This window comes from Spodoptera frugiperda, chromosome 4 (assembly GCF_023101765.2).
Source record: "Spodoptera frugiperda isolate SF20-4 chromosome 4, AGI-APGP_CSIRO_Sfru_2.0, whole genome shotgun sequence".
Lineage (NCBI taxonomy): Eukaryota > Metazoa > Arthropoda > Insecta > Lepidoptera > Noctuidae > Spodoptera > Spodoptera frugiperda.
This window is the reverse complement of record NC_064215.1, coordinates 1,513,243-1,529,979: the sequence shown is the minus strand read 5'-3', so window position 1 is coordinate 1,529,979 and position 16,737 is coordinate 1,513,243. Positions and strand designations below refer to the sequence as shown.

The window sequence follows — 16,737 nt, the reverse complement described above, 5'->3', positions numbered from 1 at the left end:
GACCAAACGGGCAATTTTGTTTATAATTCTAGGTAAATGAAAGTAGAGAAATAAAACACAGTTTGCTACATACACCATTTATTTTAATATGAAGCGATACAAACAGAAATCGATGGATGCATTGCTACGGTTCAGACAGGAGACTAGATAACAGGTAGACATGGTACATTATATTATGTGGGGGACGACTACACGCGGTCGATTACATAATACGTATGTATCGGTACACAACATCCACTGCTATAGTGATATCCAATTACTCTATGAGCGACTATTTACTACCAAACGACCAGATTGCTGTGACACTTACAGTTCACACATGTTTACATCTAATTTACTTATATTTATGGAGCCAGGGTATACATTCGCGTTGCTACACTATTATCGTCCGATACAGTGACAAATATCTAACACTTACTATATAAGTGTTTTCTATGTAGAATATAATGAGGGTGTGCGAATAGTTAGTGCTATGTAATGCATCCACCGTTACAAACACTCGGCCATTGGCTCTGCTTGCTCCCACACACACAGGCGCGCGTGAGGGTTACATAATGCGTTGCGATATATAATATATTATGTTACTAAATACTCATTCCCTGATAGACAAACTACAACATATCGGCACAGGATTCTGTACTCAACAGATTTATTGTATCATACAAAATTTTTGTTGTTTAAAAACCTCATTTTCAGATTAAAGTTACACTTTTTTTGAATTTATGATCGAAAATCTTGATTTATGTTTATGAATTATTACATATCCATGATCTACACACAGTAGGTATGATTATAGGTTGAATAATTAACATTTGGAATAATTTCTGATTGCAAGCTAGTAAATTGGTTGGTTTTACACACAGTTAATTTGCGATTTATACTTCTGCATACGAATATGAATACAGAAAGAATATTTATAAATTAAAAGTGATCGTACTATGGCGTCACCCACCTGCATGTACTAGTTGAGGCATAAGTTGATGCTATGAGCAGTAGGAGCAACACGGTTGGTGACTTACATTACAAAAGGACATTATAGAACAGTACATAAGGTGTTAAATTACAAAGATGATATTATTACTCGAAAATAAATTCTGAAAGATAAACACATAGTTATAGTATTACAGTAAGTGGATGACGCCTATTTCGTAATACATTGCAAGTTGGACAGGAAATGAGTAAACTAAATTAATTCTACATTAAGATACATTTATGCGTTAGAATATACTGCAGCACAGTTAATGTTTGTTTATATGAATACGTTGATATTGAAGCTAGCGAGAGACGTGCAGAAAAAATTCTATGTATTCAGTTTTCTATGTAAACTGCTAGTACGTGGAATATAAACCTAGACACAGAGCGGCACTAGTGCTCGATACTTCAGAGTAGTCGTACGTTGTACGTCGTCGTTCGAATTACTTCTACGAAAGAAAAATGAATATATCAGTATTTTCCATTCTGCACTGATCGAGTCGTTATCTTAATTCTTTTTTTTTGGTTTTTTTATATATTTTTATATTAAAAGTATTACATACGAGCTACAAATAAATTTTGTACGCCAATATCGTCACATAAATGTAAAATTTTGTCGCCTCGACTTGAAGATGTTTATTTAAATAAACACGCTATTGCACGGGTATAACAAACAACATTTACTTAAGTTTACTCGAACATAACACCAGATCGGTATCGTACTCGAAGTAACAACTATGTTTCTGTAATATTATATAGAAGTCGGGTGTCAAGGACTGCGTCATGTTAGTGATACGATGGTCGAAACAGGCGACTCCCCGGCGAGCCGGGGCCCCAGACACCAGTGACACTACGCCGAGAGACTGAGCTCGCGCGGCGGGCGGCGCCCGACTCGGCCTCGGGCGCCGCCCCCGGCCGATGGTCGCCGGCGCCGCGCGAGCGAGCGAGCGAGCGGCTTCAACGAAACCAATATGTTACCCTAGGACGGCCCGAGCCGACAGCGCCCATAGCTGACCGAAACGAACAAAACGATAAAACTAGTAAAAACGCGATCCAAAACCGAGCGACCGGTGTTTGTCGGGGCGCGGGCCGGGCTGCGGGCCGACGGGGCGCAGTGCGCGGGGGCGCACTACGGGGCGCGGGGGCGCGAGCTGGCGACGTCCGCGGGCGCACGGGCCGGGAGGCGCAGGCGCAGCGGGCGGCGGCGGCGGGGGGCTCAGACCCAGGCCATCCAGCCCTCGTACATGTGGCACAGGTTCCCCCAGCTCACGGCGTCTCGGATCACGGCGTCCACGTGCTCGTGCAGCGCCAGGCGCCTGCCCCCGGGCTCCCGGCCGGCCTCCCGGGCGGAGCTCGAGTCCCGCGCGGGCGCGGTGTCCCGGCCGAGCGTGTCGTCCCGTCCCTCCAACTTCAGCCGCACCCGCTTCCACACGCCGGCCCCCACCGCGTTGCGTTCTCCTCCTGGAAACATATACATACTGGTCACATACACATTTCGCAACATAATTATAAAAGTATAAGTATGAGTAACAGACAATAAACTGTAAAGTGTAGCTATCCCAGCGTGTGTACGTACCCTGCCTGGTGGTGGGCTTGCCCGCGGCCCCGAGCGCGGGCTGGCGGGCGAGGCGGCGGCCGCTGGGCTCCGACGGCCAGTTGGTGTGTAGTCTGCGGGGAACATGTGCCATGTTAGTATTATGGTTAAATAGTGCAACGAGACAGATATACAACAAGACATTTGCTGCTTATAGTTACTCGGCGACTTTAGGGTCGTGTTCGTCTGACTTAAACCTCAAGGAGAAAATATAATGTAAACGTACAATATATTTGCTTCTTGTTGTGGAACGCAGATTATGATAATTGGTAATTATATGAATACTAGCCACTTCCGTGCGGTTTCACCGCTCTGCTCGACTCCTATTGGTCATAGCGTAATGTTTTATAGCCTATAGCCTTCCTCAATAAATGGACTATCCAACACAAAAATAATTATTCAAATCGAACCAGTAATTCCGGAGATTAGTGCGTTCAAACAAACTCTTCAGCTTTATAATATTAAGTTAGTATAGATAGTGGTACTGACTGCTGCAGCGCGTCGTGGTGCGCGGCGAGCGTGTCGAGTAGGTGCGCGGCGGCGGTGCAGGCGGCGCCCACGTGGGGCTCCGCGTCGCGGCCCGGGGCCAGCGCCGTCAGCGCCGATATGTGCTCGCTCACCGTCTTCTCGCGGGACAGGAACTCCGTCGCCGGGTTGTTACCCTGCAACATAATATTAAAAGATTAAATTTGTTGTTACTTATTAGATGTCTAATGATGTTAAAAATGGAAGAGCTCGTTTAGATCGTAGGGGAAACAGATTCCGTCGATTTGGTCACGTTGAGAAAACAAGAGAATATTTCGATCAGCCAAATGTTACATGGCATAGTTACATGCTAGTATTCGGATGTAAAGTTAAAGTTTAATAGAAAAGTTGAAGAAGTTTAGGATTGTAGACAGTGATGTGATGTCGTCTGGTAGGAAGTAGGTGTAAGTAGTAGTAGTAGAGTGAGTACTGACGTCGTTGACGGCGGCGAGCAGTGCGAGCGGCGCGCGCAGGTCTGCGAGTGCGGAGGCGCGCGCGGCGGCGGCGGGCGCGGCGCGGCCCGCGGCCAACCGCAGCTCGTCGCCCGCCGCGCGCATGCGCGTGCGCAGCGCCGCGCTCTCGCCGCTCAGGGACGATATCATCTCGCGGAGCAGGGCCGACACGTTGTCCACCTGTACATAACAGTATACAATTACATCAATTCATGATTCAATGCGGTTATATTTAATTTAAACACGTGTTTATGAACTCACCCATTGTGTGTCAATGTTTCCCTCTGGATGTAACATCTCCATGAGTGACTCCTCCACCGGGGACACCTTCAGCGAGTACTTCTGTGCCAGGGTACATGCCTGCAAACATTATGTTCAGTTAGAAGGTTAATATTTTATTAAACTTGATTCATGATTTATATATTATTTCACGTCATAGACCTTTTACTGCAAATTATGAAGTCAATAATAAATAATATGATATTTTTAATATAAGTTTCTATTTTGGGTATCTATATGATAACCAATTATTTACCGATTGATTTTTGTTATAGCTTTTTCGATGCTATCCGCAGAGTTGCGCATATATTTAGGAACGTAAATGTTCGGAAGTGTAGTTACCTTCTCCCAATGCGCAAGTGCAGTAGTAAGCTGCGCGTAGTGGCGTGGCGGTGCGCGCGGAGCCCGCAGTGCGGCGGCGACATGCGCGTGCGCAGCCAGCGCGGCGGCCGCGGTAGACAGCGCGGAGGCCCGCGCCGCCGCACTCCCCGCCGCCCACAGCGCGGCAGCTACGCCCGCCAGCGCCGGGTTAGCGCCCGCACCCCACTTCACTCTGCAAACCGACGTGGATACTTACATTAGTACATACACGATTACATCAATTACATCATTTTATTACTACGGTCATTTTTAATTTGTTATTATATTTACATAGAAAAATCCATGCTTCAACGCCAATGGTCTGATTTGACCAGAATGGTAACACTGCTTCACAGGAAATTAACATGCAACGGTTGCCTTGAAAACAATCGTGACGGATTACTGTAGACGAACTAATATTCGTATGAATGTTGACGACGATTAACTTGCTTTTAGCTAATCTATTCAATTAGTTGTAATTTAAAAAAATATGACTAAATGATTGTTGTATGGTTACCTCTGGTGTGCGGAAGTGAGCAGTGTGTGTGCCTTGGTGCTGGCGGCGACCAGTCGGTCCCGCGCCGCCGCCAGGTCGCGGCCGCGCCGCGCCAGCGCCGCCCCGGGCTCCGGCCCCGGGCCCAACCCTGGCCCCAGCCCCGCGCCCAGTACTTCAGCGTGCAGCTGCGTGTGCGCGGCGTGCGTGAGTCGCGCGCGGTGCAGTATGGCGGCGCGGCGCGCGTGCTCGGTGTGCGCGCGCGCAGCCCGCGCCAGGCGGCCGCGCGCGCCGTGCAGCGCCCGCGCCAGCCCCGCGCCCCGCTCGCGCCCCGCGCCACCCGCGCAGCGCCGCCGCGCCTTCTCGCACAGCGACTCCAGGGACACGCTCCACGATGCACCTGCAATCACGGACGACTTGCTCTTACCGACACTAATTATACAGTAACAGCACACCTAATACAGCACACGCCATTACATTATTAAGGTTTGAAACAATAAATCAAATACACAATAACTAAACACGTACCGATTTCCTTCTGCTCGACCTCGGCGTGCAGGTCGAGGCTGGCGCGGCGCAGCAGCAGACACAGCACGCTGGCCAGCGCCTTCGACTGCACGCCCAGCACGCAGCGGGACACGTACTCCGCCGTGAACCTGGACCGAGACACACCATGCTGTTTATCGTCTCATAACATTATCAACACATACATACTTCAATAAATTAATTAACGTCTAAGCTCATGGTCTAACAAAAGTAATTATAAATAAAATACACGAGATAGTTCCTCACCTCCGGACCGGCTTGCAGAGCGCGGTGTCGTCGAAGAGGGTGGGCGGGCCGGTCCCGTTGAAGGCGCAGCCCATCTGCGCGCACATGGCGAACACCTCGGCCACGGTCTGCACGCGCCGCACCAGGAACACCTCCTCCAGCACGGCGCGCACCGCACCGCTCTGCAGCGCCGCCTGCAAACAATCATTAAAGATATTCAGTACTTTTAAGAATTTTTCAAGACTTCATTCAAATTAGAATCGTGTAAGTGATAAGATTTACAAGTCTGTTTAAAGCATACACTGTACACTCACCGACATGTGCATTGATTCGCTGATATGATCGATCTTCCTCCATGCGGGAGGGATAGGTATCGCGAGGTGATCAGCCAACTCCCTGGCGCGCAGCTCTACGGCCGCGAAGAGTCCGTTGAAGCCCATCAGCAACATGCGGCCGGAGGACTGGCCATCCGCCTCACTGGCGGGCGCCGACAGGAGGGCCTCGTACCGCGACCGTACCTCGGCGGCTAGCAGGGGCGCCGAGCTGGCAGGAGACTGAAACATAGATTAATTAATATACAGAATGTCATTGGTATTACTAAGGTACAATTAAAATATGACACATCCAAAAGAAACTCACCTCCATATCCATAACCAAGTATCTAAGATGAAGCTCCAACTGCGACAGCAGCTCGTTGAGTGGCACCGGGGAGTTCATGATCACTGCGTTCAGCTCGCTGATCATCAATAGCACAGACGGGTCTTCGGAGTGTATCTTCTTCAGCGCTTCGGGCAGTATGATGGTGCTGAAGTTGTAATTCAGTTGCACCAGGTCGGCTAGGAGCAGGTTCGCGTTCCGGACGCACTCTACGGCGACTGGCATGGCGGCGTCTTCGGCCGACGCGGATTGTAAAGGCAGCAAAGAGAGCAGCTCGACCGCTTGCATGGACAACGTGCTCATGTCGTCCAGGAACCACTCTCCCTCTCTAGATGTCAAGTCCACGAGACAATCCCCTGCGCTCTGGGCACCATTCTCCAGCATGAGGTACCTCCTGTTCAGGTTGCAGAGCATGCCGATGACGACACACTCCAGCGCCTCTCCTGCGCCTTCCTCTGCCCTCACCCAGTTACTAATATTAGTTTTGGCCTCTCTGTATGCTTCTTGAGCCAAGGCCAGCGCATCAGGGCCACCTTCCAACTGCAGTCTTTCTATAGCTTTGGTCAAATTGGCATTCGCTTCAGCGTTCATATTTTGCAGACGGTAGTTATAATTAATGATCTGCTGCGATGTGTCACCCTTGTTGTTCTCAGCATTGATCAGGGCTGCCACTTGGTTAGCTACGTCGCGACACACTTCGGGAGACTTGCTCTCCAGGGCTGCAGCTACTAACTTCCTAAACACGAGTACGCGGTGGTACTCGGTGTGACTCTGCGGGTAATACTGCGACACTGCCACGTACTGCGAGAGTAGTTCGAGGCAGGACCTGACGAGGTGGTGGGTCTGCTTCATGCTTTGATACAGTTCGGTCTCAGCTTGTTCGCATTGCGATATCATGGCTGCTTGGCCAGCGTTAGTAAGGAAGTCTTTTATATGTTCGAATATCGGTTGTTCCTCTTCGTCGGTGCCGGAGAATTCTTGCACCCACGCCATTAGTTGCGGACCGTTGATAGCTTCTGTGGTGGCTGCGAAGTTTTCTATCTGAGTATCAAATTCGTTAAGTATCTTCACTAGCGCCTTCATCGAGTCCTCCACGGCGTTCTTCGCTTGCTTGTAAGAGGAGTACTTCTGAGATATCGCGTACAACGGGTGGCTGTTTAGATTTGGCCCATACGCTTCTATTTCCTTAATCAGAGCCATCTGCTGGTGGCAGTCCTGCAAGCGAGTCTCTACTGATTTCAGCTCATCGTTTTCCTTCAGCCACTTCTCGGCGCACTGCTTGATATCGGGCAGTACAGCCAGGAATTGTTCTCTGAAACAAAATGATATTGACTTTGAGAGCTTACGGTTCACAGGCGACAATGAATTGTTAACGAAGCATATTGAATGCGGAAAATTAATAATTCAGAGAGAACTCAAAGTGACAATGGTTTTATATTTGAAGAATAAACTTTGAATACGAACATAGATTGATCTGAAGTACAAAATACAAGACGACTATGAATTTCAATCTTATCATACATGCGTCTAGTGACCAATAGTCTCGTAACAATTGTATCAGGAGTTCGAATACAAGTTATGCACGGTAGCATCCAACCATCAAGGATACTATACTAAGTCATTAAACTTCTGGCTACAGATAAATTCATTAAGAACTACGTGCTTTCATTTCAACCATTTATCACACGAGTAACAAAAAATGTAATAATTAGTCTGTTTTGTGTGAACTCGATAGATATACGATACACGGTCGGCTTGTCACATCTTTATCTATATACGTAGCATTTGTTGATAACGTTGTTTGTTTAGTCAGCTCAGTGAACTATTAAACAATATTCATTCATAGTAAACAACATTGTTCTGCTCGCGTGTATTGGCCGGCCGCGGTATCGACTGGCCTCGATATATTTAACGTATTGCGGCCGACGGATTGAGAGTGCTTTCAATTTAACGCTGAATGATAAATACACTTGAAAACTGATTTAATAAATAGGGATGCGAGAAATTTTAGCCGATGAAACTAAATAAACACTATAAAAAATATTGATACTGAAAGAAATATTCGGCAACGTAGCCACTGAATTAATAAAATAAATTACTGTATCACATTACATAAAACTGCATATAATATTATGTAGGTATAGACGATATTATGATCCGCAATCGAAGTCTGTTTAACGTTTGTTTCTGTCTGTTTGGCTCATCCCTAGTAGCAATATAAATAAATGCATTTTAAGACGCGCATCCCGTCAGATATCGCGTTGTATTTACTGCGGCGCGTAAATCTCGCGTAACAAAGCAATGCGCACTAAATATACGTCTTAGTGTAGCCGCGTCTTTACGTATCGTACTTGTTGTGAGATTAGAAATGTAGTATGCAGACGTATACACATTGACTGGCTAGTCTAAACATACATTTATTAAAAACCGGATCTTACTGGTACGGCACGGCGGTGCGCGTTTATTTTTTTTACGAAAATAGTGTTACGTTATCGTGGATTGTTGAGTCACAGATACTCACGTGACTTCAGTGAAGTGATGCGCCAGCTCCTGCGCGCGCACCGCCATCATGGCGAGCGCTGCGCGCACGTCGCGCGCGGTGCAGCGGCGCTTGCCCGCGGAGCCGGCGGCGCCGCCCCACTCCACCAGCGGGTCGTACACGAACGCCTCCAGCAGCGTCAGCAGCGTCTCGCGGCCACGCCGCATGGTGCGCAGCACGTGCTCGCACGCCAGCCGGAATATACCCTGCGGGGGAACAAGGACATATCATTAAGTTATTTATTATAATACAATAGAAGCTGCGTTTTCATGACCGATCTTACTCAATTCACATGGTACAAAACCAAGTCAAGTCAGTTAATAACACAGTCAGTCAGGAATAATTCGCGGCGTTAATAAGCCGCTGCAGTTTGTTAGGCCACGGCCGCCTAGTTTGACCCAATTCACTGGTTGACTCTCAGCGGGGGACCTAAATAAGTAATAATCCACAGAATGCACCCATTCTAGACCAGCCTAATAGCGTATATATTGCAATTTCCTGCTTTGATAGAGCGCGTAATTAGTAAATAGTAGGAGCTTAATTCTGTATAATTATTTGTTGGAATCGAAATCAGCTCCATGCAATTAAATTGTTAATTAAACATGGAAACGTATAGAAACAGGATTAGTTAAAACAATTTGTAGGTAATTATAATATATCCAATACAGGATGTTTTATTAATGTCTATATGTGCAGATAAGTAACAGTAATATTGTCGACAGGTCGCACGCGGCGCGGGTTGAAGGCGCTGAGCCTCAACTACGGTGTGGTGTAGTAAGTTGGTGTGAGTTAGCGTCTTGTTCCACTGATTATATTATAACTTGCCAGCGTATAATATAATGTGCGCAAATCTAAGGTTGAACATAGTGAACAGGTAACTCCTGTGCATAGTATTTGGTTATAGTAGAGAGAGGCAGTTTACAGACGCTCCAGCTTCCGATGTCCGGTAGCTAAACTTATATCTAAGGGATCAACCATACTCTTGAAAAATTACCAGATCATTCAAAATTTACACGAGGTTATGTCAAAATATGTCATCTACATCCCAATAACAAATAGCATAGTATATATAGCTATAGTAAAGTGCATTAACGTTGCTGAATATTACAAGGCACGCACAAAGACGAGGAAGCAGGAAATATTTAAGTTGGTGCTACAAAGGCCTCGCTCACAAATACTCGAGCTGAAACCTTCGCCTGTAACCTGCTGAATGTTTAATGTAACCCAGCCTTCGGCGGCGTCCCGCAACATGATCGGTTTTGTTTTGTTGTACAACTATTTTTACTTTTGAGAAGGGTTATGTTAGTTGTGGCTGGTTAAATTACTTGAGTGATTGATTGGAAATGTTTTGTATTGAAATAATATTTGTACGAGATATGTTGATTTATTATACGCCGGTTTTTTAAAGATGAGAATAAAAGCTTCACTATAAATTGAAATGTTTGTCATGTCATACTTTCCTTATTGACTATAAAAAGTAAGAATAAGCTTGAATGAAAAGATTTTGTATAGTTTTAACATGTGTAAGTAACTATGTGCTTCTATTTCCATGTATTAAGTTCAGTAGCTAATTGACTAGTAAGTAGAACTATACAAGCAAACACTCGTCACGTTATAATTCTGTAGTACGTACTAACAATAAACACGGCTCATTATTTACAAGATAAAGGTTTACAAGTACAGCCTCCCCGAGGAGACACATCCATTCCCACACGACGCGGCGTCAGCTACGCAATTGAAAAATTCCACCGTTTGTCGCCCCGCCACTATAGGTACATAGAACAAAACTGTACAGAAAAACTAGAAACACTACTGTTAGCTTCCGTTGTTCTGTAAATTTTTGAATAGCAAAGCAACGATTCCAAAGTTGTGCGAGTAAAAAAAATTATAGGATTTCCTGGTTATTTAGCTGACTTCAAAAAAAGTTATATAGTTTCACAACAAGTGGCTTATTTTTGGAAAACGGATCGCCAGGAAGCAGAAACATAAAAAATATAGATTCACCTGTCCCGATGTTCGCCTGTAAAATACAATTCTGCGAATAATTTTAGATACATATCTAGGTTTTTTAGGAAAAGAAGCTTATTTAGTAATAATTTAAGGTTTTGGGCATTAACAACGAAATTATATGTCAATAACAATGATGTCACTAACACTCATATACTTATATTATACCGCGGTTTTCTCCACGCTCTCACACAATTCATCGGTTGTATATGTGAGGCATTGTGTGAGGGCGCGGAGTGTGAACATTATGAACAACCACAATGACAGGCTAAGTGTGTTCTTTCAGGCGACGAGATATGTGAGGAACCCTCACTAGTGCTTCGATTTAATCACTGACACATTATTACTGTATATTTTTTTAGAATATATTTCCAAATTTTGAATTTGGGCAATAGAAACTTCTACTATGAATATCGTGAAGGACATCGTCCGTTGGCCAGTTAATCTACTCACCTTGCAGTCAATTTTGTACTTGTGCGATTGAAAATAAATAAGAACCAGTGACCGGCCGTTATACCCACAGCAGACATGTTTTTAGACGTCTAAGTAAACCTAGTGCTATCAGGGGACCCGTATTACTTCATAAACTCTACGGACGTTAAATAAATATTACAAGGAGCTTTTTCACTTACACAAATTTGTGATGTTAAATAAAAAAAGTTTTATATATAAATGCTATTTCCGAATAATTAAAAATAATGGCTTGGGAATTTTTGAATTGCAAGTTTATACTCCAATGTTAACATTTCAAGAATTCAGTTACAAATTGCAATTAAATAAATACTTCACAAACATCTAGAAAGAGCTGCAGATACAATCCCACTAACAAACAAAGACCACAATGCAACATGATAACTCGTAGCCACGTAGCAGTGCTACGAGTTACGGCGTAGCAACCTACGGCGTAGCGACGTAGACCCGTAGCCACCGATCTTTGAAACTAGAGATGTGTTAAAAGTTACTGTGAACATTCTCAAAATAGGTGTACAACAAGTAGGTGGTGGCAATAGGTGCAATATGCACTTAATTTAGACATTGATTGAAATTACCACATAGTATAAAACAAATTCTTCGCTGTCGGTTTAGATATATTTAAAAATGCAATGGAATATGGTATGGTTTTTTTAAAAGATAGAAAGATTCAAGAGGATCTTTTGTATCTACAATTTGCATAATATAAAAGACAAACACTAATATACGTGCGAAGTCGAGGCGGGCTAAAGTAAAATGTAGTGTTGAGTCTTGTTTCATATTTGAACTAGTTTTCTAATCAATATACCGTTCATAACAAAATCGCATAATAGCTGGGTCTCAAGAAGTTACATAAAATGATTAAGGTTTCCTAAGAAAGTCCGCCGTATCCAAGCCCAGTATGATCTGAGTGTAGGCCATCGGTAATACAAGTTGAGTGCTTTCAGCGTCGCGTTACGTTAAGGCGGACACGCGAGCACACCCTGTATCACTTCCTCTTCCTGCTCTATTTGTAGACGTCTAGCATTGATACCTTAACTCTGTTTTCATTCGAAATGCTTGCTAGCTACAAATTGATATCTATATGTATCAAAAAGAATATAACTCAAGGAAGGCTAAATGGATTTGCTGGACATTGGTGGGCAGGTAGAAATTAGAACCAGGAGACGGACATAGGATACTTAGTACCAAGGGTTTTCCAAAATACCAACGAGAACGGGATCCCGCGTACGAAGTTGCGGGCAGAAGCTAGTTACCAATGTAAAGAAAACTTTGTATGTCCCTTCGCTCGACATACGTCACTAAAATATTTATTACAAAGGAAAAATTAGCTTTAATAGAAGCTATGTTTTATGGTTTCTATTTGTATATTGTAAGCAAGTAAACACAGCGACTTGGTAACAATAACAGTACATTATTACAATAGTGGCTGTAATAATTCCCTGACCGCGGGCCGCACTTGTAAGGCTGAAACTTTCACAATCGTAATGGTTACAATTTAATAAATATCGTTACGGTGCCCGGGCGCCGCGGTTACTTTGAACGTTCATTCAATAACTTATAAAGTGAAATGGGTCAAATAATTCCACCACAAAACACTATTATTTTGTACCTGAATTCCCGAATACAAAACGACAATGCGGTTCTGGAAAGGCAGTTATTTCTATAAGTCATATTAAATAGTTGTTCATATGTATATGTATATAGCGGTGTATATACATAATATAATGTAGTGCGTCATCACCTGTATACAGGTAGGGCCGGTACACCTACGTGTAATCCTCCATATAATATGATAATATTGGTCGAACATAATATACATTTTATTAAATATTCATATTAATATTTACATACGTAGCTTCCCTGGAGGTAGCTCACACAGTGCCCACCGACTACTGAATAAATTAATTAATTACAGCAACTTATTACAGGCTCATATAAGATTGGGTGTTAATGTAATAATCAACATTCATCTAATTAGATCCTTATTACAAATCCACCCAACCATTATACTTGTATATTACATAGACAGTAACATACATTTTAATCGTATATCTGTAAAGGGATTAACAGTACATTAGGCCTAGTTGTGACCGCGGGCCAGACAGTGTACATGGACGCCAGTCACCTGCTGACTGCCACAGACGGACGGACGGACGGACGGACGGAGTCTGTCACGAGTTACTTACACACCACTGGGCACTGATTCAATGAATACAGGTCAAACATGAGGAGGTTATAATTGTATGTGGGAAATGTCTGTAAATGGCAACCGGTTTCTAGATTACTATTAGTTGAAGAAAAAGATGTTCAACCAATGGTTGGTGATGTACATACCTGGACAGTGTACGATCCAGGAAAGCAATTTAGTACGGACACAATGCACGTGCTGCCCACTCAATGAGTACATTCTTTACCTTATTAATAATAAATGCTGGAGATTCGCGAGGTTTACTTTTTAGCTTTGTGGAGACGAAGGTCTCATGTGTACTCGGAAAATTGTCGCAATAAACATTTCAAGCTTTAATTTATTTTGATGTTGTCGCGATGATGGAGTGTTGTTTAACTTCAGTTTTTAGGAAAAGCTTTTCCTTACTAGTTTAATTAAAACCTTAGTCATATTTAAGTAGCTATTAAAAATAAGCCCTCAATATTATTACAAAACTGTGGGGTGGCAAATGACATTTAGTAACAGCGAGAACATTTATAAAGTTTGCCCAGCGCCTCGCGGCGTCTCGTGGCGTCGCCTCGAACACTAAATACTAATGTCCCGCCGACAACTTTACTCGGTAAAATGTTGTAGTTACTAACATTTCTCTTCACTAAAATTCTTCGAAATCAAGACGCTGTTCTTGTTGGAAGGTTAATATTTGAAATGTGAAAACGCAGCTAAATAATTAACTAGCAGAGAAGTACGGCGGCGGAGAAAGTTTGTGCTATGTGTGGAAGTTTATTTGAGCTAACGTGCTACAAGATTTATGAACTCAACTTTGGAACAACTCGTCATGTTGTTGACACGTGACGAGATAAGTTGTGGTTTGCCATCACACACATTTGTATTACATCCCATCTCTTTTATCAAAGTAAACATATACGGACCATAAGCCAGTAAAATTTTACCTTGCTTGATGTTTTCAAACAAGGTAAAATTTATGATTAATGAATTCCTGGGTCTTCAAGACACCCAGGTAATAACCCTTCAGGAAACCAAAGGTTTTGGTGGCAAAGAATTCCATTGCTTAGATGTTCGCACAAGAAAGCTTGAAACGAAGCGCTTCGTGCAACTGGGCTGGATATCCACCATGAAGCGGTGGCGCTTTACCACTTGTCTTATAAAAATACAATATATTACTTATACATATATTGTATTTTTATATACAAGTCACATAGTACTTTGTGAAGTTTTTAAATCGTATAGCTTACGCTTTCATATCACATACAAGGCCGGAGTACTTAGTAAGTCGCCCTCGTCTGAGCCGTGTGTACAATTACGGGAGCTAATTACAGGTCAAAGGTACGGCGGCCATGTTTAATTCACGCCGCCGCTGGCCCTTTGTAAGAAATGTTTGCGCTGCCTTTGAGGACTCACTCTGATGACTATCTATTTGCATGTGGTTATGATATATGGCTCGACGTTACAGACATTGTGAGCTGGATTCATTGTAAACGGTTTCGGCTTCAAATTTTGATTTAGGTTTTAGTGATGTTCTAAATCAAAGATAGTAGATACAATTTACGAAATGCTAGTATACTATAGTATATTACTTCGAGTTCAAGTGGCTCATGACGAGTTAATCCATCATCCCTTCCACAGATGTCACCACTGGTTCGCAAGTTCTAGTCAAGTGCGGGCTGGTAAGCAGTTGGCGTTAGTTTTTAACTCGGAGCCTGAGGGGCGACACTTCATTAAAACTTGGGCCGCGCGTTCAAAAATATCTCGCCGAGAGATATTGCCCCAATTCTGAACCACGCTGATGAATTGTGCTCTTTTAGATATGGAAGAATTATCTTGTCATTGGACGGAAAGAGAGTAGAACTTCAAGTTACGAATGAAATCAGTCAGTCAGAGTTTTACAATCTATCATATTGGCAAAAGCCAGGACAGGTAATGTTTTCAACACGGTCTAATTAACTTAATTGCTAAAAAACTCAACAAATACACTTCATGTTTTTCATGATGACTGGCAATATACATAGGTGCTTGACTATGAATACCACAAAACCGCAGACGACCTCAGACCCAATATTGGCTACGCCTTACAACAAAGTGAATTCTAATTTTCGGTCTCACTTTATTTTCCTAACCTAGATTACCAAGTAAATGGACTTTGAATTTTTTACTTATTCTTAGTTTTTTCAATTCTGTGAACAGTTAAGTGGAAAGCGTTCGGCGTAACAGTATAATGCCAAACTTTCACACTCAGTCACGAAAATGTGGAATCACTAGAGCTCTGAAACTGAGTGGGATGGATAACAATAAGGTCCAAATTGTAATGGTCGTGGATAAAATCTTGTGGACTTCAGGCGATATTATAAATTCAAAGTCTTCCAGTGCTTATAGTTTTCAATTCACGTTTATGTTTTACTCAAAATAATAATTGTTTCTTTTTAAAGATTCATAGAGTATTTCAGTCAAAACTTTAATTTGGAACCAAGGCAAACAAAACCAGCGAATTGATATGAAAAACATGGTTTGAAGTAGAAATAAATAATTCAGGAAACAACACATGTCTCTAAGAATAACATTCAGGACACATGATGTAGGTTGGCAGCACACATAAGTGGCGAGTGATTTACCGTCGCGTGTCTGTATGTGAGGACACGATCTCGGGAACTATTCACATTACACGATATTACACGTCGACATTATGTTACTACACGAACACACGAGAATAAGTGATAAAATATAATGTCACCACATTAATACGTTATAAAAAATACAAAAAGTTTTAGTTTTTCTGGAAAATAAGCTTAACACAATTCCCAAAACTAACTAACAACGAAACCATTTGAGAGGCAAACAGTTTTTGTAACCAAAAGACAAATAAAAACTCCATTACATTAGTTTCATCGTTCAGTCAAGTGAACGATATTAAATTACAAACAACATGATGCGCCTATTAACATTGAAAGTAAACTAAAAGATTTCTATTCGATTAGAAATTAATTCAACGATAATAACACTCGTTACCATTCAAAATAAAAGCATCTTCGTGTTAAATTGATTTGATTACAGACTACGGATTGCGTTGACTCGCATTTTTATTAAAATTTAAAAGAAATATATTTCGTATTTATTTGTGAATTTAAGCGAGCAGTTCTATGACCTGTGCTGTGCTGTGCGTTCAATCTGTCTGCTATTTACTAAAGTATACATTTCAAGTATACTATAATAATTAAATCTATCCATTTAAGTTAAAAAAAACCTAACTGGTGTTAAACTACATAATTGCTAAAGTACTTGTATTTAACTTACTATATATACAACTATATCCACTCCAAATACATAAATTACACTTCAGACAACAACTTTATCATTTCACTTAAATATAAAATTCAAAACACGCGATATTATTTCAAAACTTTATAAAGCAATATTGTATTGCCATTTATACGA

The 16,737-nt window shown here is 42.6% G+C and overlaps 1 protein-coding gene across 1 annotated transcript in view; it reads right to left on the bottom strand.

The window, feature by feature from the left end:
- Positions 1–61: 61 nt before the first annotated feature.
- LOC118272859 (serine/threonine-protein kinase SMG1) overlaps positions 62–16,737 on the bottom strand; it is a 97,237-nt gene continuing 80,561 nt past the window's right edge. Inside the window, exons 2-13 of the mRNA XM_050693423.1 lie at positions 8,625–8,848; positions 6,086–7,415; positions 5,761–6,000; positions 5,468–5,640; positions 5,204–5,331; positions 4,700–5,075; positions 4,165–4,375; positions 3,805–3,903; positions 3,526–3,723; positions 3,056–3,228; positions 2,549–2,640; positions 62–2,433 (exon numbers count right to left, since the gene is read on the bottom strand). Of these exons, the coding sequence (XP_050549380.1) occupies positions 2,189–2,433; positions 2,549–2,640; positions 3,056–3,228; positions 3,526–3,723; positions 3,805–3,903; positions 4,165–4,375; positions 4,700–5,075; positions 5,204–5,331; positions 5,468–5,640; positions 5,761–6,000; positions 6,086–7,415; positions 8,625–8,848 (3,489 nt within the window). The 3' untranslated portion in view covers positions 62–2,188. The remainder of the gene's footprint in view (positions 2,434–2,548; positions 2,641–3,055; positions 3,229–3,525; positions 3,724–3,804; positions 3,904–4,164; positions 4,376–4,699; positions 5,076–5,203; positions 5,332–5,467; positions 5,641–5,760; positions 6,001–6,085; positions 7,416–8,624; positions 8,849–16,737) is intronic.